A 17,003-nucleotide genomic window follows, 5' to 3' on the forward strand; every position below is an offset into this window, starting at 1 on the left:
GAACAGTCAGTCAGTTTCGTTTCTCAAATGACGAAACAGAGTTAACCACGTAACCCAGAAATTCCACTCCTAGGAATATGCCCAAAAGAAATGAAACATTTGTCCACTCAGAAACTTGTGTATGAATGCTTATAGCAGCATTATTCACAAAAGCCAAAAGGTAGAAACAACCCAAGTATCCATCAGTAGATGAATGGACAAACAGAATGTGGCATACCCATGCAATGAAATAATACTTGGCTATTAAAAAGAATGAAGTACTGATACATGATACAACATGAATGAACATTGAAGACATGCTAGATGAAAGAAGCCGGTCATGCAAGGCTACATACATATGACTCCATATGAGAGTCCAGAACAGGGAAATCTAGAGAGACAAAGTAGATTAAGGATTTCTTGGAGTTGGAGGGGGATGGGAATGGGGGATGATACTTAGAGGGTACTGGGTTTCTTTTTGTGATGAAAATGGTTGAAAACTGGGGTGATGTACTAAAGACCATTCAATTGTATGCTTCGGTGAGTTGTATGTGAATTTCATCTCAATAAAGCTGTTTAAAAGTGACATTGTTTATCAGGTATGTAAGTCAAAAGCTTGAAGGGGAAGTCTGGGTTGGAAATAAAGACGGGAGTCATTATATGGATGTAGTTTAAATTGTGAGAATGGATAAGGTCGTTTTGGAAGCACACGTAGAATGAAGAGGAAGAGAAGCTTGTGAATTAAATGGTCAGAGATATAAATAGAACTATGGAATATAGTGTCATAGAAATCAGTGAGATTAAGTATCTAGAAGGGGTAATGATGGTCACATCCACAAATGCAACTGGAAACCCAAAATAAAGAGATTTGGTGGTAATAACACTTGTGCCCATCAAAGCACTGAGCACAGAAAAATCACAGGGAAGCTTTTATCTCCATAGTTGCACTAAAATCTCTCTTGTCAAGGTTTTAACCTCCATGTTTCCATCCAGGGGTCAATTTTCAGTCATCTTAACCTCAAACTCTTAAACAGATATGATAGTTTAGGGTGCCCTTCTTGAAACCTTTAAAAATTTGTTTTGCAAGACCCCTTGCTCTCTTTTTTTTTTTTTTTTTTGCTGGATTTTCTTTTTCCCTGACTTCTACTAGATAGAGATGGAATCAGAATTAGAGGGCTGCATCTATACTCTTCCACATCAACTGAGCGGGCACTCCTCATTCCACAGCTTTGTTTTATGCCTTAATTACTCCCCAATTTATACCATTAATTGTCCCTTGTCTTAGGAGCTTCAGATTCATATTTCAATTGTTTATTCAGTAGCTACATTTGGAAATCTAACAGGCATTTCCAGTTTAACATGTCTAAAATAGAAATAGGAATGGATTCTGAAAATCATCCTCCCCCAGCCCCTCCCCAGAGTTCTGAGTAAATGGCATTACTATTTATCCTGTTGCTCAAGTCAAAAAAAACTGAGATTTCTTGACTCTTGAACCCCATATTCAATCTGTTAGCAAATCATTTCTGTCACCTTCAAAGTCATCCTGAATGCAACTACTTCCTACCACTTCCACTATTAACACTAGTCTTACAGGTCCTCTGCAGTAGCTTCCTAACTGGTCTTTCAGCCTCTGTTTTGCTTTGCTGCAGGCAGTTTTCAAAAAATCAGTCAGATTGAATCTCTTCATTTACAAATCAGATCCTGTCAATCTTCTTCCCAGTAGACCGAGCACACTCAAGCTTCAGGTCTTTTTAACCTTGCTGTTCTCTCTGCTGGAAGGTTCTCTCCAGTGTGTATAACTCACTCTCTCACCTCAAATCTCTATTTAAATGTGACCTGAGCAGAGGGGCCTTCCCTGAACTACCTGTGTAAAAGGGCACACCTACTCAGGTAACCCTATTTTCCTTTTCGCTACTCTTCATGATTGTATATTATTGTCTGTGTGTTACTCTTCCCCACCACCACACACACACTCCCAATCCCTGCACTAATAAATACATTCCATGAATACCGGAATCTTTATTTACTGCTGCAGCCCCAGTGCCTAGAACAGGGCCTTACATGTAGTAGGAAATCAATAGTTGCTGATGAATAGAACTGAATAGAATGGTAGGGCATTAGACAGCTACTTTGCACCCTGGCTCTTTTCTAGATATTGGTGATATAAAGATGAAAAAAACATAGTCCCTGCTCTTTTAGAGCTTATATTCTAGTAGTAATATTAGGTCACAAATATGTAATTATAGGTATAAAATATTAAGAAAATAATAGAGGAAGGGGGAGGATGGTGGTGTAGGGTACCATTTTAGTTGAAATAGTTAAATTTCTATTATGAGGAAATGGCATTTGAATAGAGATCTGATTACGTGGTATAACTCCCGGGAGAGGAAATCCCGGGACAAAAAAACCTAACTGAAACCGAAATCAGTCAAAGAGAGAAATAAAGTTTAAAACCCACTTATTCCTTACAAACAGCGGTCGGGGGTCTTCTCTCTCCGGCTCTGGCAGAAGCAAGCAAAGTCCCCCACTAACCTCTCAGGTTCAGGTAAGCCCTCTGACGCCAGGTAATTACCCATTGATATGGAGATGAACTACCTCTCTCCACCCCTTAGGAATGCCTGTTGATATGGAGACGCACTAAAGCCAGGCCAGAGATTCTGGAAATACTGCAATTTTACCCACAAGTGGAAAGAGCAAGTCTAGTAAAGATCTGGTGGATGGACATTCCAGAAAAGAAGGAACAAGGGCAAAAGCCTGGGGGCTGGAGCACGCTTGGTTGGAGTACCAGAGAGAAGGCTAATAGGCTAGAGCAGAGCTAGGCAGTAGGAAGTAGATAAAACTCAAAAGAGAAAGAGGCATCAGATCCTGTAGAGCCTTCCTTGGAGGCCTGGACCCTCTTGCCCTGGTAACTGCCCCAGCCAGACACACCCTCTCTCCCTCACCTATGCTGTCGTTGTCTCATTCAGCCTTGGCCTGCCCCTCTCTCCCCCTGGCCTGTTTCCCCCTCAGGATAGATTTAACACCTTAACCAAATAAAAGTCATTTTGATTTTTATTGTGTGAAGGGAAGTGTTTGGAGATTTTGAACAGCGCAATAGAAAGACCCAACTTATATTTTAAGAGGCCACTCTAGCTGCCTTATGTTTAACTAGCAGAGCAATAATGGAAGTAGACAAACCAGCTGGGTGTCTATTTCAATAGTCTAAGTAATATATACTTACAATAGGATGGTGGGGCGGGGGAGGTGTGAAGGGTCAGAGTCTTGCACCCTGGCCTTGGTGTGAAAAATCCTCCAGCTTGGGAGTAACCTTTTCAGGGGTCCTTTGAACGCTTCCTTTAGGTGTCAGAAGGAAGCAGAGTGTACATCACGGCGCCTATTCTTGGGAACCTTCAACACACACCACACCACCCCCGCTTCGGAGAAAGAGCCTCTTGAATAGCTTAGCGACACCTCAAGCTTGTGAATCCTTCTTTAAAACTGTGTACATGTTAGCTTGGGGCAGGGTTGGGGTATTGTGGGGCAGGGAGCGCCTCTTGAAGATACAGAAACTGCTTGGGAAAACAAGATCTTCAAAGGAAATGGGGTTTTCATTAGAACAATCTGATGAGAACTGCTTTTTCCCAGTATTCAAATACAGGTAAAAAATGATTGCCTCATCCAGACTGGCAAGGAAGAAGTTAAACTGTCCCTGTTTGCAGATGACATGTATTGTACATAAAAAATCCTAAAGAATCCACTCTAAAACTACTAGATCTAATATTTGAATTCAGCAAAGTTGCAGGATACAAAATTAATATGCAGAAATCTGTGGCATTCCTATACACTAACAATGACATAGCAGAGAGAGAGAAATCAGGAAAACAATTCCATTCACAGTTGGATCAAAAAGAATAAAATACCTAGGAATAAACCTAACCAAAGAAGTGAAAGACTGTACTCTGAAAACAAGACACTCAAGAGAGAAATTAAAGAAGATACCAATAAATGGAAACACATCCTGTGCTCATGGATAGGAAGAATTAATATTGCCAAAATGGCCATCCTGCCTAAAGCAATCTACAGATTCAATGCAATTCCTATCAAAACATCAACAGCATTCTTCAATGAACTAGAGAAAATCATTCTAAAATTCATATGGAACCACAAAAGACCCCGAATAGCCAAAGCAATCCTGAGAAGTAAGAATAAATCTGGGGGTAATCATGCTCCCAACTTCAAGCTCTACTACAAAGCCACAGTAATCAAGACAATTTGGTACTGGCACAAGAACAGACCCATAGACCAATGGAACAGACTAGAGAGCCTTGATATAAACCCAACCACATTAATATATGATAAAGGGGCCATGGACATACAATGGGGAAATGACAGCCTCTTCAACAGCTGGTGTTGGCAAAACTGGACAGCTACATGCAAGAGAATGAAACTGGAGTACTGTTTAACCCCATACACAAAAGTAAAGTCGAAATGGATCAAAGACCTGAATGTAAGCCATGAAACCATAAAACTCTTAGAAGACAACACAGGCAAAAATCTCCTGAATGTAAGCATGAGCAACTTCTTCCTGAACGCATCTCCTCGAGCAAGGGAAACAAAAGCAAAAATGAACACATGGAACTACATGAAACTAAAAAGTTTCTGTATGGCAAAGGACACCATCAACAGAACAAGAAGGAGTCCTACAGTATGGGAGAATATATTTGTAAATGACATAGCTGACAAGGGGTTAACATCCAAAGTATATAAAGAACTTACACGCATCAACACCCAAAAAGTAAATAACCCCATTAAAAATTGGGCAGAGGATATGAAGAGACAGTTCTCCAAAGAAGAAATTCAGATGGCCAATGGACACATGAAAAGATGCTCCACATCACTAATCATCAGGAAAATGCAAATTAAAACCACAGTGAGATATCACCTCAGACCAGTAAGGATGGCCAGCATCGAAAAGACTAAGTAAACAACAAATGCTGGCGAGGATGCGGAGAAAGGGGAACCCTCCTACACTGCTGGTGGGAATGTAAGCTAGTTCAACATTGTGGAAAGCAATATGGAGGTTCCTCAAAAAACTAAAAATAGAAATACCATTTGACCCGGGAATCCCACTCCTTGTATTTACCCAAAGAATACAACTTCTCAGATTCAAAAAGACATGCACCCCTATGTTTATCGCAGCATTATTTACAACAGCCAAGATATGGAACCAACCTAAGTGTCCATCAGTAGATGAATGGGTAAAGAAGAGGCGGTACATATACACAATGGAATACTATTCAGCCATGAGAAAGAAACAAATCCTACCATTTGCAACAACATGGATGGAGCTGGAGGACATTATGCTCAATGAAATAAGCCAGGCGGGGAAAGACAAGTGCCAAACGATTTCCCTCATTTGTGGAGTATAACAACGAAGCAAAACCGAAGGAACAAAATAGCAGCAGACTCAGAGACTCCAAGAAGGGACTAGTGGTTACCAAAGGGGAGGGAGGGGTGTGGGAGGGGAGGTCGGGAGGGACGGAGAAGGGGTTCAGGGGTGTTATGTTTAGTACACATGGTTTGAGGGATCACGGGGAAAAACAGTGTGGTACAGTGAAGACAAATAGTGAATCTGTGGCATCTTACTACACTGATGGACAGTGATTGCATTCGGGTATAGGGGGGACTTGATAATATGGTTAAATGTAGTAACCACAGTGTTTTTTCATGTGAAACTTTCATAAAAGTGTTTATCAGTAATACCTTAATAAAAATTTTAAAAAAAAAGATTGCCTCCCGGGAGATCGCCTGCAGCAGGTTAGAATGGAAGTTTATTTCCACCAGAATTCGGGGGGTGTCCCCGAACTAGTTTTGGAGTATCGCAGGAGGGAGCGGGTCCCTCGACGCTCTGCTTTAACTACTTGGTCTCCTCCGTAAAGCGCACGCGCCCCTCGCTCTGTTTGCCTTAAGCCTTAAGCCCCGCCTCTTCTGCGTCCTTCGAGGAGGGTGGGAGACGAGAGCTCGTGCGGCCGCTTTCCGCTCAGTCTTCTCCCGCACGTCGTCGCAAACCGGGCCGGAAAGCGAGGCAGCGCAGGCGCAAGCGCTGAGAACCGAGGCGGTGGTGGTGGCTGCCGCTGGCCAGTGTAAGATGGCGGCGGCTGTGGACGGGGCGGCTGGGCCTGGAACAGTCGGAGCAGCCGCTGGCAGAAGGATGACCCGAGATGGGAAGGGGGCTGCTGAGCCTCGCCGGCTCCCGCGCTTGTAACTGCCCCAGCCGGACACCCTCCCTCCCCTTGACCTACCCGGTCGGTGTCTCGTTCCGGTTTGGCCTGCCCCTTCTCCCCAGGCCCGTTCCCCGTCAGGATAGGTCTGAGTCCTTTCCCAATCTCCCAGGGCCCACGTCTCCTTCCCCAGACCCGCGTCACCGCCGGGAGGACTTGGCTGCCCTTTCCTCAGGTCAGCCCTGGGGTCGCCCCCCAAGAGCTGCCCCGCACCCACAGGGACGTCTTGCCTCGCCGGGTGACCCGCTTGTGTGCGCTTTTTCACCCCTTAGATTAGGGGACGCGGCCTGCCCTGCGTCTCCCCGTGGCCCCAGGGCCACCGCGCAGTGCCCCCTCCCCCACCCCGAGTTCTCGGGCCCAGCACCTCGTACGGGAGGCCGAGGACCAAGAGCGCTGGAGGCAGTTGTTGCCGTTTGGAGGTGTACCCTTTGTCATGTAATTCTCTTAGTTTACCTCCCCTCACGCCCAAATCTTTCAGGACGCCGTAGAACGGTCCCATTTGGTCCCTGTTAGTTGGAAAGCATCTGGTGGCTTAAATTTCTGACTCATGATTGTTGCTGGCGTCTGTAAACAAACCGGCACTAGCGCTATCACATTCCGGGATTTCCCCCCTGCTCTGTGGCCTATTGAGAGGTTTGGCTATGGGTTTGCTTTGAAAAGATTCAGATTTTCCTTTTAAATGACTTAAACGTTTTAGTGGAGCTGGGAGCTTACTTGCCTGGTTCATTTGATTACTATATGTAGGTTATTTATTCAACAGTCAGATAAATTACTGTGGTTTTAAATAGTTCTGAAGCGGTCTAAAAAAATTAATGCATATATTATGTTTAATAGAGACATCTTTGCCATTTAAACTTCAGCTTTTCTCAGTCCAGTGAATCTACAGACCTAATTTCTCAGGAGCACAGCTTGGCCTTACTTCAGCAATAAAGGAGAAAAGGTGAGTTGGGGGTGAAGGTATTTAAATTTCTTGAGTCCAAGACAGACCCTACCCTGATACCCAAGTGCTGACCACCACACTCATACAATTCCTACCACAATTTCCCAAAGAGTTGGGGTATTGTTCTTGGCTCTGTTCCAGCTCTGGTTAAATTACTTTTACAAGTTTAACTGGCTATAGGCTACTTGTCTTTCTGTCCTGAACTAACTGTGGGTCTTCAAATGACCCCAGTTAAGCCTAGAAGTGAGTGTGTCTCCCTCTTTATTCATTTGCGTTGTGTTTTTGCCTCTGTGTGGATCATGTTTCTTCTATTGTTAAAAGCTGGGAATTAGTATGCCTCAGTTCTGTTCAGCGTTTATGGAATCAAGTCTCTTCCCCTCTCAGGCCTTTGGGGTTTCGTTCCTTGCTGTGTAGAGGAGACTATTTAGCTGCTTGTCACTAAAAGCTGGGGCGTAATGAGTGATGCTGCCTTTAGCTGGTGTCTGAGTTCAATCCAGCTCAGAATTCTAGCGTTTCAGGACATGGGGGTACATCTTGGGTAAAAAAATTAGTGGCTGCTGTTTCATAGCTGGTCTGAAGATTTGTTGGTAAGCAGAGGAGTCATCCTGTGCATTCACACAGCCTGGCCCAGTGCCAAAGAGGGAGTCAGAACATACTTGCAAATGTCATTTTTTAAGACCCTTGGGTTTCTGGTAGTGGATACTAGTGCTCTGGTTGAGGTTCATGGTATGTGACAGATGAGCTGAGTGACTCTGGAAGGTAGGCCTGGCTAATTTCTTCACATCTTTATGATTTGTAGGAGGAAACGGTTGAGTGTGACATTGGTGAATTTTACTCCATTCGGTGTCCTGAAAAGAAAATGATCATTATAAATTAGACTGTTATTACTGACAGCCTGTATGTGTACCAGTAAGATATAAAAGGAAAAGTACAGGTTTTAGAGCTGGGTCTTGGTTTAAATACTGTTCTAAGTTTATTAGCCATGTGACCTTGGGCAAGTTACTTAAACTTCTCTGACTTAATTTCCATAACTCTAAAAGCAGGATAATACCACTTATCCAAGGGTCATTGTATCATAAGTGAAACCTTTATAAAGCTCTTATATTATGCCTAGCCCATGATAGATGCTAAAAAATATTTTCTATTTTTTTACACATCATTGATAACAACTTTGCTAATAAGTTATATATTAGTTTGCACTCTTTGCATTTCGCTTTTGAACATGTTCTCTTGGTTATTTTTCACATGCATTTTTAAGTGGTCAGTTAGATGTGTGCTTTTGTAAGTGCCCACCTAGGGTTGTCTTCTAAACATGATTCAGGTCAGTCTGGTGGGGGTTCAAGGCCAGAGGACAGTGGGAATAATAAATGTCGGTATATGTATACTTCTAAATACATTCTTAAATTAAACATCCCTACATTTCCTTTGTTCATTGCTTCTCTCCTTTTGGTCTGTTAGTGCACCTGATCAGAGTTGACGAAGTATTGTAATTCCGTTCCTGCTACAATGTTGTCTACCACCTCTGCTCCAGCTACCCTACCCCTTAACGCCTTGTCCTTGTTGTCATGGAGGGAATGCATTATTTCTAAGCTGTTGGACTCTGTAGTGATCCTTATCAATAGATTGCCAAAGAACTAGACCAGTTGATGGTCTCCTTTCTTTCTGAAGTGAATATTCAATCCTTCAATCTAGGGACTTGGGAATACAGAGTATGTTTATTTCGTCTTCCCAGCCAGACTATTTTAATAATATGATATCACAGATGAAAAGTTTTTACCATTCTCTTGTTGGCTTTTCATCCACATCTCTTTAGGGGAGGTAAAAGCACATGAAAATTAAAGAAAGCATTGCAACAAAAGCATTGCAACAAAAAGCAGACTGTTCAAGGCAGTGATCAACTTAAAATTGATTTGAGTTACTTACCACCATCCAGGGGCTTAATTCTCTCTATTTAAAGTTAAAGACTCTTGAAGTGGCTGAGACCGCATTGAATCATTTGTTTTTTAATGAGATCTGGAAGTCTCTTGGGCAAGAGGGGTGGGGGAAGGGGGAAAGAATGGGAGGAGAAAAGGAAATATGTTGAAAGAAGCCGAACTTTGTTCTTTGTCTTACTATGCTGGGTAAGAATCCCACCCTGCCTCCAGGGTTTCATACCAGGTTTATGCTCCAAGTGACATCTGTGTATACAGTGAATCAATATTTTTAGAGTGGACCACAACTATGAAATTATTAGTTTTCTGAAGATAATTTAGATTTCAGGATGTTGCATAAGAATTGTCGCATCTTACTAGGAAGTATTTCCTAGCATGGCTGAAAGTGGGAAGCTAGGTATGCTTATTGACCTTAGTTGTGACCCACCACCAAGCTGACAGGGTATTTTATACAGCAGTCTATTAAATGTATAAGAATCCATTCCCATGCTATAATCTTTCATTTTGACTAGGATCATTCTAAGACAGAAGCTTGTCCTCAGAGAAAGCTAAAAAGAAAGCAGCCTTTTTGCTGTCAGTTTCAAACAATACTGACGTTCCAAAAAACAAACAGACTCTAGTAGAAGACATTCTGTAGGAGTGCGCCTGGCTGTGGGAGAGAGATCCTTAGAGTTTCATTCTCTAGGTCCTGTGTTCTTGAGTTACAGGCTTTTAAAGTCATGAAATGACTAGTTAAACTTTGTTTTCAGTAGATATTTATTTGTGGATTGTTTCTACTCTAGAAAAGTTGTTCTAAACATGTCTCGGAAATGTCCACATTAAAAAAGACAGAGTTGCCTAAACAGAGCTTTTTATTGCATAACATTGGTGTTAGAATTTGTTTTTAAGATTGAATTAGCCCTCCCCCCCAAAAAAAGACAGATAATCAGTGAGCCAAGATAATCTGTTATTTTCTCACCTATTTGGAACCCAGGCAACTAAGAGTTAAATCAGCAAAAGGCATGGAAGTAGTGACTATTATATATATCTCAATTTCAGCCAGATGCCGATGATTTTTAGATTAGCTTTACAGTAATATTGAAAATTTTTTTCACCTTTTTTCATGAATGCACCCGAGAAACTTCATTGCTGTTAAAGTTGGTCAGAAAAGGGGGCAGCCTGTTTTATTCTACTGATTTAGTTATTCTTACTATGGAGTGAGAAAAAAGTCCTTGAGAGGTCTCTAAAAATTAGTGTGTGATGAATTTTATGAAGACTGGTCACCTTTTTATAGTGGTCTTTATCTCTGCCTTGATGGGATTTGTTTCTGGACCAGAAGCCCAGTTTCTCAGATACTGCCTAACCCGTGGCGTGTGTGTGCTCACAATGAATGAATGACCTGAGTGCGCCCTGAGTTTGCACCTAGGGTGTGGGGGTGATTGATATGACAGAGCTGGCATATTATTAAGGGGCTGTCATATGTCTAATGGGTTAGGTTATTGGAGAAATTTTCACCATTGTATCTGAGAGGTTAAATACTCGTTATCTTCTGAGGATACTGTTGAAAGAAGTCTGGCCAAGTTCTGTTAGTGAAGCATCCATGCTTGCCTCATGTGTCACTTTTTTGTTCTTGGTTTTTCTTGGTCGTACAGAAAGCTACTGTAGGATTTATCTTTAGTGGTAGCCAGGAGGCTATAGTCCTCTGGCATACTTTAAGCATTCTTGATAACTTCAGGTGTGTGTGTTGCCTTACCTAGGACTCAGCATAGGCCCTGCTCGCTACTCTGCTGCAAGGAAGAGGCCACTTCTTGGTATTTTAGCCTCTTTTTCTCTATTGCTTTACTCAAAATTGTACCTTCGGAGCATCACCTTTTCATCTCTGGTGTCCTTTCCATTGATTTAAGAAAAATCTGAGATGTGAGTGGCAAAAAGTGGTATTTGGATGTAAAGGTAAATATTTCAGAATAGAAATACAATGGAATTTCCTAGAAATGAATTTTCCTTAACAGTGATTTAAGTTGAGGTAAATGGGCTTAAATGTTACTATAAAAAGTTCCTTAGCTCTGCTGCTGGAGACATCATTAAGGGTGAGAGTGCATTCCTAACATACTCTGAAATACTGTTGTTAGCATTAAAGCCAGTAGACTGTAAACACAGGACGTTTGGTATGACCAGCAGGGAGAGACGGTATGCATCCTAAGGATGACTGAAGTTCCTTTTTCATAGTAGAGGTGATGCGGGACTTCCACATCTTGCTCATGTTGTCTGTGGTGACTACTTTGAAATTCTCATCTTGGCTGTCCTCTGAACCTTCAAGGGGAAGAAGAACCTAAAGTGAAGGGAGGCTTAGATTGTGGGTCCCTGGGAAAATGACTCTGCTTCGTAGAATATGAATGTGCTCAAAAGAGGTATTAACAAGCTTTCTGAATTCTATAATAAAAGGCCAGCCAGAGCAGGTAAGCAGAGATCATAGGCTTGGAGCTGTGTCCTAAGTTGTGTACAATATATGGAGGATCATTGCTGAGTGAGGAAGAAGCCCAGGCTTTTCTAGGAAGTACAAGTGACAGTGTGAATAAAAACACTTTTGAATTGTTCAAACATGGGTCTCAGGTTATAATTAATTGGTCAGCTAATGGTTTTTTAAGGAAATTTACTGAATTTGAACTGAAGAGACAGCTGAATCCTTTTGTTATCTTTGAATAGGGAAAAAACAGCTTTCTCACTCAATACTTGAGGTAATTCGCTGGAAAAAGTTGTTCTGACTCTTACAGGCTTTTTCTCAGTATCCATCTTTCTGTACTTTGTAGCATTTGAAACACGGACCACCCCCACCTCTTGAAACCTTTTTATCTCTTGGCTTCCAGGGCATTTAACACTCATTACTCCTCTCCTGAGCATTTCTCTGCCTTAGGCCAAGTTCTAATGTGAAGCATCCATGCTTGCTTCTTATTTTTCATAAAGGTAGGGATTCCCGGAGATCCTTCCCTTGAACTCTCTCAGAGCTTTCCTGGGTACTTAATTTGTTTGTTTGTTTTTTTTTTTAGTGAGGTATAATATTATAAGGTATTTGATTTTGAAGCTTTTCTCTACAAATAATTTCCAAGTTCTATCCCTCTGGCCCTAATTTATTTCTCAAGTTTCTGACCTCTGTTGGTTTTCTGCTACCTTTTCTGACATGTCAACTTGGATTTTAAATATAATCAAAGTCATCTCTTCACCAGCTTCTTATTTATGATATTTGATATCCTCTGGGTGCCCAGACTCAAACTTGTCTTGATTTTATTGAGCTTCATAACTGCTTATTGGGCTGAGTACTATCAGGTCTGCCTCTGCTGCGGTTCTCACACTGATGCCCTTACTTAATTTCCTCTGCCGTAAGCAGAAGACAGGCTTTTAAACTCGTGTCTCCTTCCTTACGCTAACTAATCAACTATACCTCAGTCTGTTTTCATTAACATACCGGGTTTCTCATCTTCCACATCTTTTCATTCTGGTCCTTAAGGAATGTCTTTCTCACCTCTACCTATTGAAGTCCTCTCTTTCGAAGCCTAGCTTAAAAGCTAATTTTTCCATAGAAGCTTTTTCTTCCTAAAACTAAATGTAATCCTTACCTCTATCCAACATTCTATTTATCTTTTTTTAATGATCTCTTGATTCCCAGCTGTATACTCATTTTTCCTAATTTATTATTGACTATTAAAGGGGTTGTGACTGCCTTGTTTGTGTTTGTATCCCCTGTATTGCTTTGTACATTGTTGCATTACTATCATGTCTGTGTACCGACGGACCACTGGGTGGTGCCAGAGGCCTGTAATTTGGATAAATAAGGGAGGCTAGAGCCTCTGTACAGTTAGCTTGCCCTGTGCTGTGAGATCTGTACAGTAGGGATAGAGTTTAATTTTCCTGATCTACAGACGTTTGTAGTTTCTCCTTGCTCCTCTTTCGTTTGCCAGAGGAGACAGTGCAGTATATTCAACTCCTCCAAGTACTTAGTAGAGAGTGCCCAGAACTATAGGCCTGCCCCCACCTCAACATGTTTTACGTAGTAGGAGTTCCAGCTTCCTTTGGGTCGTCTTTGAATTTCAGTATCTGAGCTCCTCTTGTCTGGTTGACAAGCACTGTACTATGAGAGCATGGCTGGCGGCAGGAGCCATGAAAGGTGGCTTGGAGAAGTGTGTATTGTGAAGTCGAGAAATGAAAGGTAAGGACAGGAAATTTAAAATGAGCCATTTCAGCTTGGAAAAAAGGGGGTGGGTGGGGAAGGTAGGACTGGTTGATTCCAGATGGACTGTGGGACCTAGGACTGAAAAGCACATTTGTACTTTGGATGGAGATCAACCCTGAACATCTGTTCAGTTGTGAGTAGATTGGGACATGTGTTGTCCCAACAGGAACTAGGGACCGTTGCTTTCAGCTGTCAATCTTAACTAATAATTGAAGTGTTTTCTACCATCACCTTTCAGTTTCAGAAGAAATTCTAAAATCTTGGTCATTTAAATGTGGGTTTTTATATTGGAGAGTTGGCACTTGAGTTCCAGAATGAGGCATGCCAAGCAAGATTGCTAGAGTGGCTTGGGAGGGTGCTGGGGCGACGGAAGCGCTCAGCGCACAGATCGACACGCAGCCGCCGAATACTTCGAACTACTTTAAGCCCCTGATATTCTTAGCTGTTACCAAGACAGTAAGGTTGGAGACGTTTTATGAGTTTAGGGTTCATCTTGCCTTTAATGTAGGTACTGATAAATCACACAGGCAGTTTTGGTCACAGCAAAAATCCTCTGTACTTTTTTCAAAGCAAGGAAAGCTGACATTTTGCTCTCGTTTACTGTGACATACTGCCCACTTTATCTAACTTCTTTTTATTAACTGTTTATCACAGTCTTGAGAACTTAGTAGTTTTAATTGTTGGGTTTTATCTAACACGTTACATGATTTCTTCCCCTCTCCCTCCTCCTCATTTTTTTCCCCAGTCAGATTTATTGAGGTATAATTAAAATACAGTAAAATATATCCTTTTTTTCAGTGATCCATTCTGTGGATTCTGAGAAGCACTTGGTCATGCAACACCACTATGGTAGAGGCATAGAACATTTTCATAATTTCAAGAAGTTTTCTTGTGCCAGTTTGTAGTCAGTTCCTTTCCCCACCCGAGCAACCATTGGCCTGCTGTCAGTGTCCTATAAATGGAATATTAGGTAGCTGTTTGAATGCCGCTTCTTTAACTTGACATAACATATGTGGGATCCATCCGTGTTGCCAGTGGGTATCAGCAGTTCATTCCTTTTATTGCTCAGTAGTATTCCATTGTGTACTGCGCCACAGTTTGTCCATGACCTTGCTGAAAGAGCATTTGGTTGTTCCAGTTTTTGATGAATGTAAATCAAGCCACTGAAACATTTGCCTATAGGTTTTTGGGTATTCATTTATTTTCTGAGTGGTCATTATTTAGCTGTGAGACATTTTAAATACTGGTTGCTTCCTTAGTTATATCATGTCTTTTGCAGATATTTTTTTCCAATCTTGTCTTTTCATGTGTCTCTTGAAGAGATTTCTAATTTTGTTAAGTCCAATTAATTTTTATTTCCTACTTTGTGCTTTCTGTGACCTATCTTAAGAAGTATTTATTTGCCTACCTCAGTGTTACAAAGACCATCAGTTTTGTTTCCTGGACGTTGTATCAACTTTGACATTTAGGTCTATGATCCATGCTGAGTTTGTTTTTGGCATATTGTACAACATGTGAGTTGAGTTTCTTTTTGTTTTCATTTGGATGTCCTTGCTGTTCTAGTTTACGTGGTCTCTTGTACAAATCTTTCATCATTATTAGAAAAAGAAAGCCGCCTCAGTGGTTTTAAACGAGATGTTTGGTACCTCTTTCACAAAGTACACTCTATTAACTCCTCCTCTGCTTGGTTTTAGTTAATATTTTGTCATGTCTTTGGTTAAAAATTTAAGGCCTTTTTCTTATTAAGACAAAAAAATCCAAGTCATGAGATTTCTTGGGTACAAATTAAAATGATGCCTGGATCTTTTCCCCCACCCCCCAATAGTTTACTCTTTAACCTTCAGTTTGGCAGGGGTTGTGGTTATTTTTAGAGTACAGGCCATGGAGCTAATCTAATTAAACTCCCCCAGCTACCTGGCGCAGTGAGCTCGTCAGCTCTTCCAAGCTCAGATGGGTTTGCTTGGGACTGGATTTTACATGGAAATTGATCAAGGTAAAAATAGTGGGTTTGTTGGGAAGGTAGTGCAGTTAAAGAGTGAAAAGTTTGGGTGAAGTAAGATCCTAACCTCAGTATAAAATAAGGTGGTGGTCCTTGGTGACTGAAAAGATTCTAGAGTGGCTTCTATACCTGAGACCTAGGGCACAATCATAGGATCTTAGCTTGCATGAGTTTGGGCACTTACTCTGATTCCTGCCCTGGAGTTGAGATGGTTTCAAGTTTCTTCGTTTGATAGAAATTTATATGAGAAGAATAACAACTCATCTCCCACATAATTGTATTTTATTATTGTCGTCATTTCTTGGCTTTCTGGTGAAGTGGTGCCCCAAAATGGGAATGTGTGCACCCCAAGAGGTATGGAGATGATACAGTGGTATATAGAAGAAGAATATTGAAATTTCTCTTTTTTTTCCTAGAAAAATTAAGCTTAATATTTAATGTGAATTTATTAAATGTTTTGTGTATATACATACATATTGAGGGCTCATGCTCTAAGTTTTCACTGAAAGAGATTCTTAATGATCTTGGGACCACTGTTAAGTAGCATCCTTGTGCTACTGTACGTTTAGCATGCAATTCTACCTACCTATCCCTTCTCTGGAATTACTAACACTGTTCAGCAAAAGAAGAAAATGAAGCCCAGAGAAGATTAAGCAGCTCATCCAAGGTCACAAAGTATGCTAATGGCTTAGCTGATACCAGAATCTTGGGCTTCTAATTTTCAGTCTAGAACTGATTTTGCTAAATTCTGTGGCTCCTAAAATGTGACCTTTCAAAATTATCTGCCTAACCACTCAGTGATTAAACAATTTGGCGTAAGCATTCACAGGGTTTTCTCTCTTTCTGAGTTTAGCAATAGATTCTGTCAACTTTTTTTCAAAAAGAAAAGATCCTTCTTGCAAGAACTTTAAACCAGTGTCCCCAGTCTGGGTATGGGGTTGAACCTCATGACTCTTTACTGCTGAGAGCTAGGTGGCATTAGGCTCTGGCGCCTCCTGGTTGTGGAGTCGGGAAGGCAAAATGTTTTCTAGAGCCATTATGAGTCTGTAAAGTTTAGGCAATCTGGGCTTCTGTAGAAGTTGATGAGAGTTAGTTTCAAGAAAGGGTCCCAGGAGCTACTTTGTTCTTCTCTGGGAGTGAATAGTAGTGGGGCGGGAAGTATTGGAGTGGTTGACAGTTTTGATTCTGGAGATAAGAAAACATCACGTCTGGTCTCAATTGACTTTAAGGTATGTGTATGATCTAAGTCTTTAATCTTAATAAAGTAGTGCAGTCATTTTCCCCATTTACAGGACTTATACAATTAATGTAATTAATTTAAACCTTAGGTGGGGAAGAAGATTGCTAAGATGGTAAAGAACATAAACAGGGACTAACTACCAAGAGGAAAATACAAGTGCTGTGTGAGGAATGCCGTGCAGAAATAATCATTGAAGAAGTAGTAGGAGGGAAGCAGCTTGCCCTGCAAACAGCCCCTCGCTGTTTTTCTTTATGTGGCTTCTCAAATCTGTTTTTTGTTGGCATTGTCTTTAATCAGCCTTCCAGGTGTCCTTCCTGCAAATTCAGCCTCAGTCCTGCTCTTGCATTATTTCTGTTCCCCCGCTCTGGCCTACTATGTGTGAGCTTTGCGCAGCTGTCGCTTGGTAAAGGATACTTTTTTTGAAGCATCTTGGATTTCTGTAGAGGAGAG

At 41.4% G+C, this 17,003-nt stretch overlaps 1 protein-coding gene across 7 annotated transcripts in view; it reads left to right on the plus strand.

The window, feature by feature from the left end:
- Positions 1-5,893: 5,893 nt before the first annotated feature.
- DCAF8 (DDB1 and CUL4 associated factor 8) overlaps positions 5,894-17,003 on the plus strand; it is a 37,335-nt gene continuing 26,225 nt past the window's right edge. Inside the window, exons 1-2 of one of the 7 annotated variants that reach the window (XM_073221832.1) lie at positions 5,894-6,263; positions 7,074-7,179. Coding sequence is in view for 1 of the 7 variants with exons in the window: in XM_037023711.2 (XP_036879606.2) it covers positions 15,265-15,307 (43 nt within the window). In the remaining 6 variants the exon portion in view is untranslated. Of the gene's footprint in view, positions 6,264-6,351; positions 6,415-7,073; positions 7,180-15,197; positions 15,308-17,003 lie in introns of those variants that run through there. The other 6 variants (XM_073221831.1, XM_073221833.1, XM_073221834.1 and 3 more) reach the window with 6 other exon arrangements.

This window comes from Manis javanica, chromosome 14 (assembly GCF_040802235.1).
Source record: "Manis javanica isolate MJ-LG chromosome 14, MJ_LKY, whole genome shotgun sequence".
Classification (NCBI taxonomy): Eukaryota; Metazoa; Chordata; class Mammalia; order Pholidota; family Manidae; genus Manis; species Manis javanica.